This window comes from Vigna angularis, chromosome 6 (genome assembly GCF_016808095.1).
Source record: "Vigna angularis cultivar LongXiaoDou No.4 chromosome 6, ASM1680809v1, whole genome shotgun sequence".
In the NCBI taxonomy this organism is placed as follows: domain Eukaryota; kingdom Viridiplantae; phylum Streptophyta; class Magnoliopsida; order Fabales; family Fabaceae; genus Vigna; species Vigna angularis.
Genome location: NC_068975.1, coordinates 18,834,718 through 18,856,563, shown reverse-complemented (window position 1 = coordinate 18,856,563; position 21,846 = coordinate 18,834,718). Strand labels below are relative to the sequence as shown.

The window sequence follows — 21,846 nt, the reverse complement described above, 5'->3', positions numbered from 1 at the left end:
TCTCAAATAAATCTTTTTAATAAATTAAAATTAATAAATATAGAAAGAAAGCCTAAATTAGAGTTATATAACAAATCAAATACAAAATTATAGAAATAAAAAAAAAAAACTTCTTACTGACATTTATTACTCTATCTGTTTTCACAAAATTATCCAGAATAAAATACATAAATAATCAAAAGCAAAAATTCCCTTGAAAAAGTGCTCCTAGCAATAACAACCATTAACCCTGCAAAGAGCAATTTGAATTAGTTCATTGTTAATCCTAATAATGAAATTGAAAGTGATTTCAACTGCGAAGATACATTTGAAAACAATTAAAAAGATTATAAAGCTTATAAATATTGAGAATAATCAAAAGATTTTAAAAATCTAATGTAAAACTGCTAAATATGTAAACTTGAAGAAGTTTTATTTTACATAAAGAAATTTTGCTACAAAAATAAATAAGTTTAAAGTATAATTTTTTTAAAAGTTTACAGCTAATCCATAATTTGTATATTTTCAAGTTTATACGTTAGATATGTGATGATGTTACTTTGTCATGTGTTAGGTTAGTATTCTTATCTATTCGAGTGTATGTTTGTCTTTCAAATATTTACAATCAATCTCTATAATATTTGTCTTTTTTTTAAGTGTTTGTTCTCCCTGGACTGATTATGTCAACAACTCAAGTTAATTTAGCACGTTAACAAATAATATAGTAATTAATGAAACATAATTAACATACCTTATAATATATATTATTTATATTTACTTATTATGAGTTTTTATAAATAAATAAATAAATAAATAAATAAATATATATATATATATATATATATATATATATATATATATATATATATATATTTATAAGTCTGACATGTATTTATTTAAGAATGAGTTTTATACTAGTATAACCAAGAAGTATTTAATTATATATACAGTACAATTAAGTTATCATGTGTACGTTTCTTTGTCGGAATACAATAATTTGTGTTTTATCATCAAATGTTACGTAATCATGCAAAAAGTTTGTTCCTTTCATTAAAATAATATCCAGCAAAAAGCCTAATATCTTAGTCTTAAACTATAAAGGTTAAATATATATGTTTAACAAAAACACGTTATACAAAGAAACATAATTTAAAAGTATTTTTTTAATTTTAAATTTGTTGATATAATATGGTTAAAATCAAGACTAAAGATTCTTTGACACTTAAATATTTTATATTCATTTAATACTATCGTTACTTACTTTTCACTCTTTTCTTCTTAAAACAATACAAAAATTTATACTTTTTTGATCATTTTATCATTATAGTCTGTGTCAAATAAATCTAAAAGTATGTCACGATATCATCTATTGAATGTGCATTTAATAAAACCATTACATTCAAAATCTTTGATGGACTAACAACTCAAAATCCTACAATTTAACTAAATCTTTCATTTTATCTAGGAACTAACTCATAACAAAACTAATTAAGATATAAAATTAGTTTAAAATAAAGTTAACTTCAAGTATCTTGAAAGTAGAGAAGGAAGCAAATATGTTAATGAGCTTAAAAAGTGCAGCCTAAGCATAAAAATATCCTGAACTCAAGCTTTAAATTGAAAGTCCTTTGATATGAGAAACCCTAGAGCCATGCACACCCACGGACACGTAGGGCTTCAACGTTCAACGCAATCTATCTACTTCATCTCTTTCACCACATTAACTCTTTTTCCTCCGACGTATCTTAGAAGGACAAATTCCACCTTTTAATCAATTTATTCACAATTTAATCAACTTAAACAACCAATTCACCATCTCAAGCGTTAAATAAAATATGAACTTTTTTAATGATAATAAATAACTACTCACCATCACATTACTTTTCAACATGCTAGCCTTCTCTTGTATATCTACCTCCTATAATTTTTTTTTCAGATTTTCAATCTTTTATTTTACAAATAAAAATTAGATAATTAATCGATTCAGTATAATAAATATATTTTTTTTAATATAATAAATTAATTTTGTTAATTTTATTTAAAATCTATAAATAATTAAAATAATTGGACACAGTTAATCTTTAATAATCGGCATATAATTATTAAAGTAAAAATTAACATTAATATTTAAATAACCACTTAGATTAAAAAATATAAATGTTTCTTCAAAACTAATCATATATTAACATTAATTTTCACTCTTTAATAAGTATAATATATAATAATGATTAAAGATCAAACACGTATTTTATTATCCTAATCATTCACAAAGTTTATATAAGTTTAAAAAATTAAATTTTTTGTATTAAAACTACGCCTTTTTCATTAGATTATAAATTATACTTATTATAGTGAGTAAGTTATCTATCTAAAAGAAATTATTCCGCGAATTCATCTCACATATCTTAGCAGTTTGCGTTTTTATACAAAATTTAAACATTACAAAAATATAAAATAAACTCACAAGAACTAAGGAAGAAAATAATAAATTGTCATACACAAAAAATAATGAAATTTATTTATGTATCTATATTATGTATTATAGTTATTTACTTTTCTTTATGGAAAACTAGGAATTAAAATGAAAGGAGGTGAAAGCGTGTGGGGCCCACTCCAGGAGACGCCAGCACATGCATCATTAGGATGTTTACTACCACTCAATTCCATGACGTGTCTATGTCACTCATACCCACTTTTCCATGCCTTTTTTAATAAACAAAACAACAAAAAAATTAATAATGTTCCAATTGTATTTTAAAAAAAAATAATATTTCAAGAGTTTTACAATTATGCATAATAAGTATAATGATTTTTACGATATTTATTTTTAAAATTGTTTCTTTAAATTTGCATTTTCAATATAATAGTATTAAACTCGTACGTTTTTTTAGTTTTGTTTATCCATAAATGTTAGTGTTTAAAAGTGAATGCTTATAAACTTTCTAAAGTGCCAACTTTTTCACAAGCTTATCTTACTCAATATCCAGCTTATAAACAAGTTTTTTATTCACAGAATTTATATGTCTACATAAGGACTTTCAAGAACTGAGGCAGTGTAACTTTTCTTCTGTTGGGATTAAAATTGAAGTTAATTCCATTAAAAGGAATTCCCTTTTTGGCTTTTTTTCATTTATTTTATTTGATAATTTTTTGTCTAAAGAGTGTGAAATTAGGAGGAGCAGAAAAACTAAAAAACAATAAAGGAATTTAAAAAACAGTAATTTGAGATAATTGAGACTCTGTAATTGTATTGATTTGGTTTCTCCAAATCTCTTGCTGGATGTGAAAAAAAAAAACATGTTATTTAGTCATTCTATGGTTATATATAGTTTTTTTTATATATTTACTGGAATATTATTTATTTTACTCAAAAGAAATTTTTGTAAAAATAACTTTACATAAGGGACATACAAAATAATTATAACTTAACGTGTTATGCATACCTTTTTCTTTTCATTTTTGACAAAAAGAAAAGAATTGAGAAATTTTTTTCTCCCTTCTTACTTAAAATAAAGGTACAAAAGCTTTTGTTGAAGATGACAAAACATACACTAAAACACTTAATAAGTGTTAATATAACTCCAATGGTGTAGAAATTAAACACAAAAAATAAAATAAAAGAAAATAATATCATGTCTCTTTCTTATCTTAAAAAAAAGAATTTGGTTACTTTCTTTAAATAAATGTCGATGTAGCGATCACCCTCTTCGTCACAAACCTTTGAACATGTTGGTGTTAAAAGTAAAATATTAATAGATATAAATATAGTCTTAGAAATCGAAAGATATTCGAGAATAATTGAAGTGAGTAGAAACAAAAGAAAGAAAAAGTTAAGAAAGTAATCAAAGTCTTTTGTAAATTAAGTGCGATGTCAGAGTCAAAAATGTAATTTGGCAGTGGAGGAGACTTTCTATGTTGGCGTCCATATATAAAATGGCAAAAGTGCAATTCATAGTTCATAGGGACCATAGCACCACCCAACTACAACCTTTGTGACTTGCCATGTGTTCTAAGATATAATCTCTATATTTCCAAACAAAATTTCTTTGTATGACACATATGTGTATGTGCATGATAGACTCTTCTCACTCACTTTGAGCTTCAAATCCAACTGGGTAATCTTCTTTCAGATCAGCTTTTTTTGCAGAGGTGAGAGTCTCTCAAATTTATGAACTCTCCCTTTTCATGATTTGTGTTGTTGGTTCATATCATCAAGTGTCTCTTCTTGCTAAGTTGATGATGGTGCTCCACATCAAATGTATTATTTTTGTTTTTTCTTCAATGGTTGTTCTTATTGAGTTTGTGAAAAAGGGTTGTTGTTGGAGTTCATTGATACTCATGGGATGTTTAAGCTCTTTCTGTTCTATATTTGTATGTTTTTTCTAATTACCTTTTGGCTTTGTTTCAATAGTCATTGAGGGAAAGCTTCTTATCTGTGTTTTTCTACTCTGTTTGAATATGGATTTGAATGCATACTTTTTGGAGGTAGTTTCTGACCAAGGGAAGGTTTAAAACTGTTTGATAAAATCTTCTGTGTTAATTGAGTTCCCAGAGTTGAGTCCAACCCAGAATACCAATAGAGTTTTCCTAATTGCCCGTTTGGTGGTTTTACAGTATAGCTAATCTTTTGTGTTTAGAAAGCGATGTATAGCACGTGGGATCCTTTTCGGAATAACTTCACCTTTTTTTACTTTTTCTATTGAGGATAAGCCAAGAAGAAAAGAATAGGGTCTTGTTTTTACATTATGTAGGTGTTCCGAATCCATTACGTAGTGTAAAGATTTATCTTAGTTAATTTTTTAATTTTTTTTATTGCTTAAATCGAAACCATTGATCAAAAGATCTTCTGACACTTTCGGTTTGCTGTTCATGTCAATAGCTTGTTACTAATCTGGGAAATATAGATTGTGTTGTCAAGAAGCTTACTCTTCTGGTTTTGAAATGCAAGGAATCTTTTAATAAAAATTTCACCTCTAATCTTTAGTTTCTGAACTTTATGTGAATAATAGATCACATGCTCCTTTGCCAACAGATTTAGGAAAACTACATTACCTTCTTCAATCAGTATTAATAGACTGTATCTTTGTTTTGATCTTTTTACAGTTTAAGATTTCTTTGTTAAGTATCATATTTGTTTAAATTGATTCCTTGGCCTTCTGCAGAACAGCTCAGATATTCATTACACTACAATTAAAAGACGGATAATGCTAGCCAGGCTTGAATAGAGTCCATAATTCAGCTGATTTTGTGTGGAAATCTTTTGGAGTTTGACTGTATCTGGATCTGGAACTGGCTGGCTTGTTCTCAATGCAAACATCTCAGAATCATAAAATTTCTTATGGCTCTGGTGGGTTCTATGTTGAGCCTGTGCAAAATTTGGAGTCTTATTGCTTACCATCAAGTGAGAACATAGACAATTACTCTTCCTCTGATAACAGCAGCCAAACAACCTACCCTTCTGTCCAAACTTTAGAGCAATATTGCACCCTTGAATCTGCTTCCACAAGCAACAGTTTCCCTTGCCAAAATTCTCCACCTGCTCTCAGTTTCTCATCAAACAATAGCCCATTGTCAAAGATAGAGTCAAATTCATATGTGCTAAGGCCACAGCATTCTCTTGAAATTGCTAGTGGCCCACCTGAGAATGATCCTTACGCGATTCTCGACCTTGATGACCTGTCGCATAAGATGAGAGAACTGGAAACTGCTATGCTAGGACCTAATGTGGATATGCTAGATATCTACGGCGCTCTAATGCCAGGAGAAGCTGATTCGATTTTGTTAGAGGCTGAGAAGTGGAAGAAAATGATGGAGATGGTATCTAGAGGGGATTTGAAAGAGATGCTTTATACTTGTGCAAAGGCAATGGCTGTGAATGATATGGAGACAACTGAATGGATGATGTCAGAGTCACGCAAGATGGTTTCCGTTTCTGGCAATCCGATTCAGCGGTTGGGAGCATACATTGTGGAGTCTCTTGTAGCAAGGATGGCTGATTCAGGAAGCACAATCTATAAATCCTTGAAATGTAGTGAGCCTACTGGTAATGAGCTACTTTCATACATGCATGTACTCTATGAAGTTTGTCCATATTTCAAGTTTGGATACTTGTCAGCAAATGGAGCAATTGCTGAAGCTCTGAAGGAGGAAAGTGAAGTTCACATAATAGACTTTCAGATTTCCCAGGGAACTCAATGGGTGAGCCTGATTCATGCTCTTGCTCACCGTCCCGGAGGGCCACCAAAGATCAGAATATCAGGTGTCGATGACTCCTTTTCATCTTATGCCCGGGGAGGAGGACTTGATATTGTAGGGAAAAGGTTATCAGCACTTGCAGAGTCATGCAATGTACCCTTTGAGTTCAATGCTGTGAGAGTACCTGCTTCTCAAGTGCAGCTTAAAGACCTTGAACTACGCCCTTATGAAGCTGTGGCTGTGAACTTTGCCATTATGTTGCACCATGTGCCTGATGCAAGTGTGAATGGCCACAATCATCGCGATAGGTTGTTGAGATTAGCCAAGCACTTGTCTCCTAAGGTGGTGACTCTTGTGGAGCAAGAATTTAACACCAACAACGCCCCATTCTTGCAGCGATTCGTTGAGACAATGAACTACTACTTGGCTGTTTTTGATTCAATTGATGCTGCTCGTCCAAGGGAGGACAAAGAGAGGATTAATGTGGAGCAGCACTGTTTGGCTCGTGAAGTTGTCAACTTAATAGCATGTGAAGGAGAAGAAAGAGTTGAACGTCATGAGCTTCTGAATAAGTGGAGAATGCGTTTCACAGATGCTGGATTTTCACCTTATCCTTTGAACTCCTTTATTAATTCTTCAATCAAAGATCTTCTCCAGAGCTACCATGGCCACTACACTCTAGAAGAGAAAGATGGAGCACTTTTTCTTGGTTGGAAGAATCAAGTTCTTATTGCCTCTTGTGCTTGGAGATGAAAATCCGACAACAGTGATTTCATTTTTTGTTACTCCAGGCTTCTAGTTAGGTTATGTATAATCCTTAACTTCTTTGAAAAATTTCTCCTCACTTCATAGTCAAATTACTGTTTTGTAAGAGAACATCCTTAATCTATTATGTCAGCAATACAAGCAATATCAAGAAAGACTTATATTCTAAATTTTCTGAGATGTATTTTATAACTGCAAAACATGTAAGTTGAAATCTATAGCAAAACAAAGTATGGATCTGGTATTTCTTACTGCAGTTTCACTTTCTTTCTATGATTAATTGCATTTCTCTTAAACTGAGTTTGATCTGAGCCTTCATAATCACCAGTAACACTCATATCCTTATATTCTTTACGCTTGTGGTAATTTTGTACACTAAACTCCTTGCTCTTTAAATTCAATTCAATATGGCCATATTCCAAGTTTAAAATGAATTGAATTACTTGTCACTGACAACCACTACACGGATCTACACAGGGTTCACAAGCTGTGTGAATGCATGTAAAATCTGAAGTGCCTTATTTTAACGTAATCAAAAGTGTCGAGTAAAAGAGTTTTATTAGTCTAAAAGCTCACGTGAAACCGTGTTGTTTGGCCTAGAAATAACTCTAAGGTAGCAGAGTGATCATTGACTCGTAGTCTCTAATAATTTCTGTGCTGTATGATTCCGGCTTCCTAGGAAACATTGCAACGCGTGTGGTTTGAAATATATTATGACGAAGGAAGGGATTAGTCAAATTAGCTGTCCCCTCCAGTATGGAGACAAAGCAAAACAGCACAGACTTTTGTCCGAGACATGTGTCTACTTTAGACTATTTCATTTAAATACTAGAGGGTCATTTTCAACAATGTTACTGTCTTCAGTTTATTTAAATACAGTTTCAACATTTCATGTCTTTTAGTTACAACAACAGTGTCACATGACCTCGAAACCAATTATGTTTACATGTTCTTACTCGATCGAATAGATATACTAAAAAAACACGGTCCAATAAACTTCATTATAGAGGAGTCCAAATTTATGTTTATTGGAATAATATTCACATATCATAACTAATCTCAATAGTTTGATATTATGATTATTATTTATAATAAAGTATCATTATGTTATTATATACTTGAGATAAGTATTATTCCTATGAGAATATAGGTCCATAGCTATGTTAATTCTATAAATATAACTAGTATTTCTAAAAAAAGATTCACTTAATAATCATTCGTACTTATTGTATTCATAAAGATCTTAAACTTTTTTACTTTACTTGAGTTTCTGAGATTTTTTTATCAAAAGATCTCTCTTTTCTAAGGGACAAAGAATTTCATTTTGACCAACAAAAGCTCTTAAGCCACTGCTAATATCTTATCACTTGTTTGTAAATTCATGCTTAAGGTCTTGGTAAGACACACAATATATGGATTATTAGTTCTTACAGTCTATCAACGAGATTCAGGGTCATTGATAGATAGTTGACTTTCTTAATCATGTTACAAGGTATTTGATTTCTGGTAATGTGAATAGAAAAAAACCTTTGTTTAGAAAGAGACAAAACTCTTTGATGATGTTCACGCCTCTAAAAATCACACTCTAAATGTTGGTTTAATAACTTTTTTGGTTCAAATTTTGGTTGGGAACGTTCGAAATGGTCCGATTTTTTTTTGTTTAAGGTTTAATGTCTCTGTAGGTCCTTATTTTGGTCCGGAATCTCATTTAAGTCCCCTTTCTTTTTGCCGTCTCAATTGGGTCCTTATTTTTGTAAAATTGGAGCAATTAAAGGCCTGCCGTTAAATTGGACAAACGGCCGTTTAATTGTGCGTTACGTGGCATGAACAATGTTTTCACTAATCACACGTGGAATTAAAAAAGAGTTTTGTATTAAAAATTTGGATTGAATCAGATTTAGGAAAGGGTAAAGTGGGAAAACTCATTCGTTAAAGTTCTGGTTTTTATATTGTTAATTAATCTCTGGAGCATTTATCTCCCTCATCCAAGCTTTTCTGATGTTCCATCATCATGCTGTGAGTGAAAGGTGTGTTACATTGAACTTAAACAAAACCCCGTTTCTGTCCACGAATATCAAGTAATAAGTCTTACCATCTCAAGGACACTTGAAATCAAGTTATCTGATAAGAAATTTGCATGAAATCAAGTCTTACCATCTAAGTCTAAAAAGCCACAAATGCTGCAATGATGTGGAAGATCATCAAATAATCCACTAATTACAGATGAATGGAATTCTCGTAACACTGCTTCAGGACACCAGTACAAGAACATACAGACGATGGCATGGTTAACTCATCATAAGCCACTTGGTTCAATCCCAAGTCCTGACCTTTCCTAGATTAATCTAATTCCCAAATAAATCAATCTGCAGAGAAAACAGATGAATCAAATCCCTAATTTCAATTTTAAAAAAAAATACCCTAATCTGAAACTCAACCAAGAACGTGATCCGCACCATCCACGAGAACGACCATTGAGATGCCAAAACGAACCCTCCCTCCTTGCACCACGAAGCGAACCGACCAACGTCCTCATGCAGTCGCCGCGACCTTGGTGCTCCATCGATTTGTTATCGTCGCGCCTCCGCTGCCCCTCCACAAGGTCTCTGCCTGTGCTCGAAAATGCAGAATATTCTCTCCCCCAACGTTGAGTCTTGATGGACGAATGCCCGAGGAGAGACCGAAGACGTGACGCGGACTCCTCGAAGCTTCCTCTAGAGAGATGAACGCAGCGGAAAATGACAAAATGATGACGATAACACGAGATCGAAGATTGACTCGAAGGAAAACTACAGTCGAGCTCTAATCGGACCAAACTCTAGACTGACCGATGGAACCCTAGAAAAGGGGAAAACCAAAATGAACCGATTAATCGGTTCAAAATGAAGATTGAATGTGGAAAAGGGTTAGATCGAAGTAAAGGAGGGTTTCAATCGGCAAAATGGAGGAAAATGGTCTAAGAAGGAAGAAACCCTAATGTGTGGCTGGAGATTGAAAAAGAAGAATGAAGATGTGGTTCTGTGATGAAGAAGAAGGTGAATATGTAGATCTGTGAAGAGGATAACCTGATTGGGAGTGTGGAGAAGCGAGAAGAGGCTTGAGCGAAATGAAGCCTCAGGATAATGAAGACGTGGATGTTGATGATGCGGATTTGAGAGAAAGATGTACTGGTAGCTGTCGCAACCGGAATCGCGACGGGACGACGATCCAATAAAAAAAAGGTTAAATATTGAAAAGAGATTTTGGAGTCGCCACCATAGTTTATTCTGGAAAACTACGGAAAAACCATAAAATGATAAGGCATGGTCAAATTGAACCAGATTCTTGGTTCGGGAGTCGGTTACGTGTAGGGAAGGTATCAGCACCCTACAACGCCTGCCCTAAGGCAGTACCTTTAACTAAATGTGCGAATGTGGATGTGGTTTTCAAAGTGTTTAACATTCCCTTGAAATAAAACTCTAAAGAAACAAACAATATTTTTTAGCTTTTTGGGGCCCGACAAGGATTGACCTTGCTCCTACGTATTCTCATGTGAGAAATCAGGGTTACGTAGTTCTTTTAGAAACTGCTTGAGAAAATTTGCTTGAACATTGTTTGGAAAATTGTTTGGAAAATGATTTGGATTTTTGGGAGAGTGAGCCTGACAAGGACTGGCCTTGCTCCTACGTATCTCCACTTTTGGTGGAGAATCAAGGATCACGTAGTTCTGGCAAGGCGATATTGTTTGTTGTTTGAAAATGCTGATGTTTTTGGTTTTTTGAAGATTTTATATTTTTTTGGTATTTTTGTTGTGATATTTATATTTTTTGCGTAATGAGTACTAGGCTGATGCGTACGATCGCACGAGCACCCACACGGCTTTTTCCTTTATTGTTTTGCGTAATGAGTACTAGGCTGATGCGTACGATCGCACGAGCACCCACACGGCTTTTTCCTTTATTGTTTTGCGTAATGAGTACTAGGCTGATGCGTACGATCGCACGAGCACTCACACGGCTTTCTCTTTTATTGTTTTGCGTAATGAGTACTAGGCTGATGCGTACGATCGCACGAGCACTCACACGGCTTTCTCTTTTGTTGTTTTGCGTAATGAGTACTAGGCTGATGCGTACGATCGCACGAGCACTCACACGGCTTTCTCTTTTATTGTTTTGCGTAATGAGTACTAGGCTGATGCGTACGATCGCACGAGCACTCACACGGCTTTTTATTTATTTATATTTGGGCAATAAGTACTAGGCTGATGCGTACGATCGCACGAGTACTCATACCGATTTATTACATTAAATGTTTTTTTAACGTTTTATATATATTTATTATTTACAGTTTTTATAATAATTTTTTTTATACAAAAACAACATAAACAAGTTACTATACATAAATAAAATAAAGGGGTGATGGTTACTGTACAAGGACGAATGTTCGTTAGGGAAGACGAACGTTCATAAAAAAGGATCCGCTGAGGACGAACGTCCATTGGGAAGACGAGCGCTCGTGGGGGAAGGCTGACGTTCCAATGGGGACGAACGTCTATTGAGAAGACGAACGCTCGTGGGGAAGGTAGGAGATCCATTGTGGACGAGCGTCTGTTGAGAAGACGAACGCTCGTGGGGAAGGTTGACGTTGTATGTTGAGAAAGGGAGTCTGTATAATGAGCGTTCGCTGGTGGAGATAACGGGCGGACGCTGGGAAAGGAGGCTTAATGATGAGCGTTCATTTTGAAGATGACGAACGAACGTTGAGAACATGAGGCTGTATGACGAACGCTCGTTATGGACGAGCGTTCGTTGGGAAGATGTGGCAAATTGATGAGGAACGCTCGTTTTGACGAGCGTTCGCTGGGAAGATGAGAAAAATGATGACGAACGCTCGTTATGGGCGAGCGTTCGTTGTGAAGATGAGGGAAATTGGTGACGAACGCTCGTTATGGGTGAGCGTTCGTTGGGAAGATGTGGGAAATTGACGACGAACGCTCGTTATGGACGAGCGTTCGTTCGTGAAGATGAGAGAAAATGGTGACGCACGCTCGATAAAGGCCAAATAACGTGCGTTTATTTATGGACCGCGAGTGTGAATATGGAGGATGGGTATTTGGCCGTGTCAAGATGGCTATGGTAGTGAGTGAATATAGAGGATGGGCAGTTACTAGCAGCAGTGGTCGTATGGATGAAGAGATGGATGCTGGATATGATGTGTGTTTCTAGTAGCCTTGAACGTTGAAGATGAAGGGAGGCTTGAAAGCTTGGTTCCCTGGTCATGTGAAAAGTGGTAGTGGAAGGAAAAGGTGGCTGGAAGGGCGTCGCGGGAGAGCCAGTGCCTTCCTCTATCCGTGGTCACCAGATGTTCCAGATGAATGAACAGCAAGATGAAGATGATGTGAAGATGATGATATTTCGAGAGAATAAGGATGGTGATGGGAAGATGTAATGGAAGCGGTGAGTGAGTTGTGAAAAAGAAATGGTTGGAATGGTTCCGGATGAGAGGAGCAGAGGGGTTGGAGAGTATATTGGCTGGGAGTAGTGAGGCAAGGTGATAGTGCGGCGGTGACCTGAATGACAGTGGCGGCTGAAAAATGATGGCAGTGAGGTTGAAGATGGAAATAAGGTTGTGTTGTTAGTGAGAGGTGACGGTGAAGATGATGATATTGGCTAGGAGGAAAGATGGTGATAAGGAGTTTCACGGATGGTATGGGTTTGGTTGCGAGTTTTGGTGCTTAAGGAAGCATGAGAGTGTTCGGTGGTGGAGGAGATGGGTGGCTCGCGAAGGTGTTGGGAGGTTGATGATGACCAGTGAAAATGGGGAGAAGAATAGAGGTCCTCGGCAACCAAAACGGCTGAGGATGATGCAATGAAGATGGAGAAGAGCTTGGGATGGTGACCGTTACATTGGTTGTGGAGGTGCTGTTGCGGCAGGTCACAGTGACGAAAGTAGTTTCGATGGTGGCTTACAGTGACTGCCACTGTAGTGTTGGGTTAGATGGGAATATGATGAAGATGGGGGTGCGATTTGAGAGGAAGAGAAGTTTAGCTGGGAGTAGTGAAGCAAGGTGATAGTGCGGCTGTGACTCAAAGATGGATTCCTGGTGGTGGTCAGAGGTGGTGATTGAAGGATTGCCGGATGTATCAGGTTTCCCGGTTGGTGTATGGTGGGAGGTAACGGTAATGAACCAGTGGTCTCAGTGATAATGGCGTAAGGTGGCTGGGTGATTTGGTTTGTGTTAAGGGTTGTCGGATGCATGAGTATGGATATGGTTGATTGATAGAAAGATGAAACCATGAATTGGTGGATTATGCATGAATCTTCGAAATTCAGATTGAATAATGGGCATGGGAAAGATAATATGAACTCAGTGCAACATTATAATTCACAATCAACATACGAGATAATCTTTGACGTGCAGTCCCATATCATAGCTAAATAGTTTTACGTACCTCAGAGATGCATTTCAACAATGAATACAATTCGCAATTTAAACACACACCTCTTGAAGCTTCCTTTAATTTCTTCCGCTCTCCGTAGCCTCCTTCAAATGCCCTTGCTCTTTCCAGTAGCTTTCTCTTTGCCCTCCCTGTAATCTTCCTTTCTTCCTTCTCTCCGTTTGCGGCTTCTTCGCAACACTCAGAGTTACTCGCTTCGGGTCCCTCCTTTCCACTTCGGTTCCTTCCTCTTTCTATGGCATTCTCCTTCCCGTAGCCTCTCTAGTGGTTTCCTCTCTCTGGTGAATGAAGATGTGGACGTTGGCTGTGAGGTTAAGATGTTGGATATGGTGATGGGCGCAGGCCGTGAAAGTGATGACTGGGTGAGAATAGTTACTGGAAATGAGGATGAAAAAGGAGGGCTGGTTGTGGGTGTTGGTGATTGGAAATGGATGAAGATTAAGATGCTGCCATGAAATGGTATAAGGATGAAGAAAGATGGTCGTGAGGGGTATTGGAAATGAAGGTGATGAGGTTGGCTATGGGTGTTGGATCTGATGGATGAAGATGATGATGCTGGAGGTTGAGTTTGGTTTGGTGAGGATGATCGGCGTAGTGAGTAATGGTCGTGTAGTTACGAGGCGTTTGAGGTTGGCTGTGACAATGGGTGAATATGGATGGAGATGATAATGTATAAGGGTTAATTATAGGTCCAGTGGTGGAACAATGTTGGAGATGAAAGTGATGGCCGAAGGGTAGGGATGAATATGGTGGGCTGGTGGTGGGTGTTGGTGATAATAAAAAAAAATGAAGAGGAGGAAATGGTGAGTTTGTGTGGCGGTGGATGAGGCTGTGATGGAGACTACTGCATGCAGAGTTTTAACGTGGTGGTGCGTGATAGAAGCTTCACGGTGGCTTGCGGTGGTGAGGTGAAGGCCATGGTGTTCAGTAATGTGGTCAATGCCTCTGCATGATGGTTGCAGGCAATGGAGTTTTTAGGTTGATGGCCATGGGAGTTGAAGGTGAGTGGGAGACAAAGGTGAGTGATGATGAGAAGTGGAGATAGTGGAGTTGGATACGGTGGGGACTCGTGGTGGTGATGGTGGTGTAGTTATGAGGTGTTTTAGGGTGGATGTGACAGTGGCTGTTCGAGATGGATATGCAGGGGTGGTGATGATCTGGGCTGTATGCGAATGATGATCCTCCCCGGGTCAGTGGAGTCTGGGTTCTTGAAAAATGAAGATCCGGTCCAGGCAGTTTCCCCAGGTCCCTGAAGATTATTCCAGAGGGGTCCAGAGTGTGGGCTGTATCTAAGGTATGGGTGTTCAAGATGGATATGCCGAGGTGACCTTCTGGAGATTTCTCTTTTTTTTCGAATAAGGTAACCATTCTGAAGGTAAGTGGAAGCCCCAGGTGTTGCATGCGTTTCAGATGGCAGACGGAATCAGCAGAGGTTCCATGTGGGCGCACGTGGAAGACAAGTGGAAGTGTTAGCCAGGAATATTCTCTGCTTCTTTTTAATTTCCAGAGACCCATACTGTAAGTGATTTTTCAGAGTGGCCGCATGACCATGTGCTTCCAATCATTGCTCAGTCGTGCTGGTGTGCTTCCCTTCCAGCGAAGCCGTGAATATGGAGTTGCCCATGACGCTGCCAGCGTGTTGCTCCCCATGCTTCCAGTCGTGTCTGCTCACCTAATCTCCTCTTCTTCTTCAACTCCAGTAATGCTCTCCATGTCATATTGCACTAAATTTTAAAAGAGAGAAATCATGTGCTGCTTGCTGATTTTGTCTCTTCCATGTGCTTGATTTAGTGAGTGCATGGGACAGCCTATTCAATACAGTGCAGCACCATTCCAGCGTGAGTGCCTCTGCTGTGGTGTGCTTCTCCCAGCCATGATGAAACGCTGGTCATCATTTTGCATGTGAAGGCCGTGATATTTTCTCTTCCTCTTGGTGATTGCTGGATGAAGATAGAGCTGCTGGACGTTGCAGGCTTTACAGATGCCATCTGGAATCTGTACAGAGATGCCAGATTGAAGTTCGTGGGAGACCAACTCAGATGGCCTTCAGCAGATTGATTCTCCTCTTTTTAATTTCCAAAGACCCATACTCTGAGTGTTTTTTTTTTTTTCAGACGTTAATGGCAGACAGCTGCAGCTGGAAAGCTCAGACAAAATTAAAACGCAGCCACTATTTGGACGCTCGGTCAAACAGAACACGAACGTCCGTTCATATTAAATGAACGAACGCTCAAACCAAATGCTCACGAGGTCAGGCCGAACGCAAACAGTAACAAAGAACGAACGTTCACAAGGTCGACCAAAGAAAACCGAACGCTCACAATCAAAACCCGAACGCTCGACATCTCAAACAGACCGAACGCTCGGCTGGGACGCTCGCTAAACTGAGAACAAAACCACATTAAGAACGAACGTTCAAACAGTAGAGACCAAATGACGAACGTCCAAAATGAACAAAAGGCCGAACGGTCGAAACTGAGGACGAACGTCCTAAATTAACACATGGTCGAACGGCCGAATAGTGAAAGAGTCGAACGTCAATGATAATGGACGAACGTCCAAAGGAGGACGAACGTCTTCTAAGACCGAGTGGCTGAACGGTCGACTAGTGAACATCTGGCCGAAACAGTGAGGAAGGACGAACGCTCACTGTTTGGACGAGCGGCCACAGCAACAAAGGGGAAGGACGAACGCTCACTATTCGGACGAGCGCCCACAGCAACTGTTTGGACGAACGGCCTCATAGAGGACGAACGTCTGATCCCCCTTTTTTATTATTTATTATTATTTTTTTTATTTTTTTTTCTAATTTTTGTTATTATATACCCCTTTTTTTTTGTATTTTATATATTTATTCCCTTTGTTGGTGAAAATAAATTTTATTTAAACAACCCGGACGAAATTGAGTGTTGACAGTAGCTGACGCGTGCCAGATGTGGCAGTGGAGGAGAGGCAGCGTGGAGGAGAGGCAGCACCGTGGAAAATGGAATATGAGAGTGAGAAAGGTGCTTGGAAGGTGGCTAGAGGGAGTCCTTGGACTCTCTAGCCTTGACTCTCAAAAGAGAATTGTTTCTGGTTTCAGAAAACTCAATTCTCATTAATTTCAAAAGTCCCTAATACAATAGAGGAGCTGGGTATTTATAGTAAACCATGCTCCTTAAGAGCTAAACTATAAAAAGTAAAAATACAAAAGGAGAAGTACATCAAGCAGGATTCCATCAAGTCTATTTGCGTCAAAGGAGAAAGGGAAGAAGCTTCAAGCTTCTGGAGTTTTGCTTTTAACTGGAACAGAGAAGAGATGGGAAAGAGTTTTCCCTTACGCGACCCTGGGGCTGCACTTAAATTTTTTTTACATTTTCTCCACTTTGCCCTTCCCTAAATCTGATTCAATCCAAATTTTTAATACAAAACTCTTTTTTAATTCCACGTGTGATTAGTGAAAACACTGTCCATGCCATGTAACGCACAATTAAACGATCGTTTGTCCAATTTGACGGCAGGGCTTTAATTGCTCCAATTTTACAAAAATGAGGACCCAATTGAGACGACAAAAAGAAAGGGGACTTAAATGAGATTCCGGACCAAAATAAGGACTTACAAAGACATTAAACCTTTGTTTAATGTAGTCCTAAAGAATGTAATTTGTGTTTAATTTAGTCCTTTTTGCAAACGTTGTTTCAATCGTTAACGGCAAGATGTCGATGTGGAATTACAGAGTGAAATGTCATGTATTGGCTTACGTGGAGTCCTTTGTGGCGTTGTGAGTTGGATTTATTATTTTTGAAATTCTATTTCTTTTATTAAGGTTATTCTTTTGAAAAATAAATTAAAGGTATTTAGTTTTGAAGTTTTGATCGTGGTTTGGGAGGGAAATCTACGAGATTGGGAAAACAGGTTTGGGAGAGAACACCGGTGACATGTTGTTCGAATTGGAAGCATTCATCTTTGGGAAAATCAGGTTTGCGTTCGTAATCTTTGCTTTGTGGCATTTGTATCTAACATTTTTGTTCAACATTGTAAAACCTTGAAAATGTTTGGTTTGTGAGTGTTAGATTTTGGAAAAGTTAGAATTTTTTTAACATTTATGTAAATTGTTTAGGGCATTGTTGTGTAACGTATTATAATTGGTTGTGTGAAGGTCATTGTTGCTTTTTTGTCTTTGGTTTTGGTTTCCCATACCTGTTAGCAGTTACTTTTAGCGTTTATATATTGGTCCCATGCCCATAAAGCTCATTTTGTAGGCTTGCGTTTGGGATTTCTGAAGAGAGGTTTAATGTTGTGGTCCACCATAGTGGGACCCTACTAAATGATATTCCTTTTGAATATGTTGGTGGGGAAATGACATATTGGAGTGTGGACCCTAACAAATGGAGTTATTTCGAAGTGGTAGATGCTATTAAGGAATTGAGGTATATTAAAGTAACTGACATATTTTATTGCGTTGAAAATATTCTGCATAAGTTGGTTGAGGAAAGAGGTGCAATGAACATGGTAAACGCTGCTAAGTATTTTGGGGAAGTTCACTTGTTTGTGGTCCACGGTGTGGATGATGAGCCAGAAGTGGTTGAAAATGAAGTAAGTGAACAAGTTCTTTTGCTCTGTCATGGAAGTTTAGATAGTGGAGAAGATAGCCATGTAGGTGGGGATGGAGATGAAGTGGAGGTGCAGGGTGTGGATGAAGTGGAGGTGCAGGGTTTGGATGAAGTGAAGGGTTTGGATGAAGTGGAGGTGTACGGTTTGGATGATGAAGTGGAGGTGCATGGTTTGAATGATGAAGTGTAGGGAGAGGAGGAAGAAGTAGAGGTGGAGGATGAACAATAGGTGTAGAGGGAGGAAGAAAAAGAGGCAGATGACATGGAGGAACAACACGTGCATGTGGAGGAAGAAGTACACGTTGAAGATTTTACTTCAAGTGTGTCTGATGATGTAGGGGAGGTGCATGGTGATGAAGGACAAGGCCATGAAGGACAACGGGATGTTGATGAAGGAGAAGGGGATGAAGGACTAGTGGATGAAGGACTAGTGGATGTTGATATAAATGTTGATGAAGTACTTTTGGACGATATAGAAGGGGCTGTATCAGTGAAAGTTAATGAAAATGAAGAAATTGAAAGTGAGGATGCAGATGATATTGCACATAGCCAGAAAAACCCATATGACAAGGGGTTGTATGATAATGAGTGAGACTTAGATTTTTTGGCCACTCCGAAAGAAAGTGGAAGTGAGGGTGCAGGTGATAAAAGGCAAAGTTGTTGTCCATTTGGGACATTTGTTATGCAAAAGAGTATGTCTGAATACAAGTGGGAAGTGGGAACAAAGTTTAGGAATAAAAATGAGTTTATGGATTGCGTTAGAAGTTATGCAGTCCATGGTGGGAGGAATTTGAAGTTTATTAAGAATCATAACAGAAGGGTACGAGTGAGATGTTTGGGTGCCCAAGAAAGTTGTCCAGGATGGCTTACTTGTCAGAAGCGGCTGCAGCGGAATGGTTAGCGTGGAATAACAAACCAAGAGGGTTTTTAATACTAACTTGTGCCTTTTAATTTCTACTCAAATAAACTTACTTAGCAATTAATAAAGACAAATAAAGCAAGAGTAAGGTTGAGAGAAATTTGCACAGATGATTTTATCTTGGTTCAGATCTTACCAATCCTACGTCCAATCGTTTATCTCAAACAAGATAAACAGTTCACTAACACAAAACAATTACAAATTACAATCACAAATAAACAATTTGTAAGAGTTTAGAAAACACCTCTCTTGATACCACAAGAGATGAAACTACACCTCCTTTGAGTCTTTACGAAGGATGAACACCTCCTCCGAATACTTTACGAAGGATGATTCTCTTCCGAACACCTCCTTAGACACACCAAGGATGAACCGGCTATTTCCTCTATCACCGTAGCAGCACTTCACCAGCTCCACAGACAAGAGTTTCACAAGCCGAACAAGAACACACAAGTCTCAAGAATTTCTGAGTATTTTGAGCACAAGGGAAGAGTTTCTGTGTCTCTGGTTCTTTTTCTTGAGAGGAAATGAGAGTCTATTTATAGACTCATCCAAAGGCTCTTCCATTCTTCGAAAATGAGCCATCTGACTGTTTTAATCGATTAAACCAAGTATTAATCGATTAAACTGAGTACAACGGCTAGTTTTTCAAATTTGAAACCCCCAACGGCTAGTGTTAATCGATTATTCTAGGGTTTAATCGATTAACTAATCGATTATTTTAGGCTTTAATCGATTATTCCAGTGCAACGGCTAGTCTTCAACTCTGAAAACCCCCAACGGACTGTTTTAATTGATTAATCTCAGGATTAATCGATTAATCCATAGGCAATTTGGTTTTTCAGGTTTGCTACAGTGTTTTGCTACAGTACATTACTACAGTAATGTGCTACAGTATTTTACAAAACACTTTTCTTTTTCTAATCTAAGTCCTTGACACTAAGCTACAATTATTACAAAAGCTTTCCATAACAATACAAGTCTTCATAACATCTTGAATCTTGATTTCTTGACTTGATTTGGACATCATCAAAACTTTATCTTCATCATTTTGCTAACATTACTGTGGGTATTTGGAAGGATGTAGGACATGGTAATTTAGAAAAATATTGGATAATCATACTTGCAGTAGGCAATTCAACATTAAAACGATGAATGCTAAGTGGTTGAGTGAGACATTAGATAATTCACTACATGAAAATCCGAATTTTAAGATAAATGAAATACGCTCAAAAGCTTTGAGGAAATGGAATACTAATGTCACAATTTCTAAAGCTCATAGGGCAAAGATAATTGCATCTTGCAAAGTTGAAGGTAGTTTTAAAAATCAGTTCAAAAGAATATATGACTATGCACATGAATTATTGAGATGTAACCCTGGATCAACAGTAAAAGTTAAAGTGGATAGTGCCAATGGTGAGACAAAAGGTAAATGTATTTCTTATACTACGTTTGTTTGAAAGCTTGCAAGGTTAGCTTCCTCTCTTGTAGGCCATTTATTGGTTTGGATGGATGTTTTTTGAAAGGAAAGTATAAGGGAGAGTTATTAACAGCTATTGGTAGAGATCCTAATGACCAGATGTTACTTTTGACATATGCAATTGTGGAAGTAGAGAACAAAGATAGTTGGACATGGTTTTTGGAGTTGTTGATAGAAGACCTTGGGGTGCTGAAGTATGCACTTCATGCACTTTTATGTCTAATCAACAAAAGGTAAATGTATTTCTTATATTTTTTTGTTTTGTTTCCTAAGATTAATTGTATTAGTGATATCAAAATTAGTCCCCATTTTTGTTTAAAATGTTCAATTTGGTCCCTTTTTACAAGGTTTACTGCCAGCTATGTCTAAACTTTTACCTGGGGCAGAGCACAGATTTTGCATGCGACACTTATATGCAAATTTCAGAAAAAAGTTTTCTGGGCAAAACTTGAAGAATTTGATGTGAAAGGTTGTTGCAAGTACATACCCCCAAGCTTGGGAGAGAGAAATGCTAAATATAAAGGAAGTGAATGAATAGGCTTACAAATACCTAATTGCTATCCCGCCAAGGTATTCTTTGTTCCTTAACAATACATTGATGACATATAGAGCGGATATAAACATAATTTTTATTCCTTATAACAGGTATTGGTCTAGATCTAGATTTACAGGTCGAGCACTTTGTGATACACTAAACAATAACATGAGTGAAGGTTTTAATAGTGTGATTGTTGATGCACGACGAAAGCCCATTATAACCATGTGATGAATCATTATTTTCTTCACTACACTTAGTTTATTGTACTAGAATTAATTAGGGAATTATGCTTAAATGTCCAGTATTTTCCTATATTTCTTAATTGTATTTAATTTGACCAAAAATTCTTATTTTAACTAATTTGAATTATTTGGGTTAATTATTTGCATTAGTAATTGTAAGGAAAATTATTGGACAATACTTTGAGACATCCAGATGAACCAGGGATATATTCTTTGAATAAAATTAGAGAAAAGTGTTAAATCATTTTGAATTGGAAGTGCACGATAATTTATTGTTGGTGATGCAGGTTGATCTCATTCCTAGCGGCTGAAATGGTGACTCAATGGGAAGTAACATGCAGCACATTGGAGAGAATTAGTGTGCAAATTAATCAAAAATAAAAGTGGTATGTGACCCTTGAATAGCTCTCGGGAAAATTGCAAAATGTAATATGGAATTGACATTTTGTGGAGGTCACGGCATAGCAATTAAAAGTGGGAGCCACCACTTGGATGAAAGCTCATGGTCCATTCACTTAATATATGCAGATTTTTATCCCTATGTGTTTCTACTACACACCAAAACATTACAGGCGTTGGAATCAAAGGGGCCACACTCGATTTTATTCTCCACATTCTCCACTCACGGTTTCATTTTTTTGGCATTTAGTTTGCTTGGCAAAACTCATGACGAGCATTTGATTGTGAGTGTACGGTTAC

The 21,846-nt window shown here is 37.0% G+C and overlaps 1 protein-coding gene across 3 annotated transcripts; it reads left to right on the top strand.

The window, feature by feature from the left end:
• Positions 1–3,927: 3,927 nt before the first annotated feature.
• Positions 3,928–7,109, top strand: LOC108343543 (scarecrow-like protein 21). 3 transcript variants are annotated; one of them, XM_052878746.1, is made up of 2 exons: positions 3,928–4,128; positions 5,147–7,109. In XM_052878746.1, the coding sequence occupies exon 2, from the start codon at positions 5,287–5,289 to the stop codon at positions 6,925–6,927; it is 1,641 nt and encodes a 546-aa protein (XP_052734706.1). In that variant the 5' UTR covers positions 3,928–4,128; positions 5,147–5,286; the 3' UTR covers positions 6,928–7,109. The 3 variants fall into 3 exon arrangements, with proteins under 3 accessions (XP_052734706.1, XP_052734705.1, XP_052734707.1); XM_052878745.1 differs by having other exon boundaries at positions 5,142–7,109; XM_052878747.1 differs by having other exon boundaries at positions 3,928–4,237; positions 5,142–7,109.
• The last annotated feature ends 14,737 nt before the right edge of the window (positions 7,110–21,846 follow it).

What these genes read in the sequence shown, in the direction of transcription:
- LOC108343543 (XM_052878746.1), top strand. Translation starts at nt 5,287, where the DNA reads ATGCAAACATCTCAGAATCATAAAATTTCTTATGGCTCTGGTGGGTTC.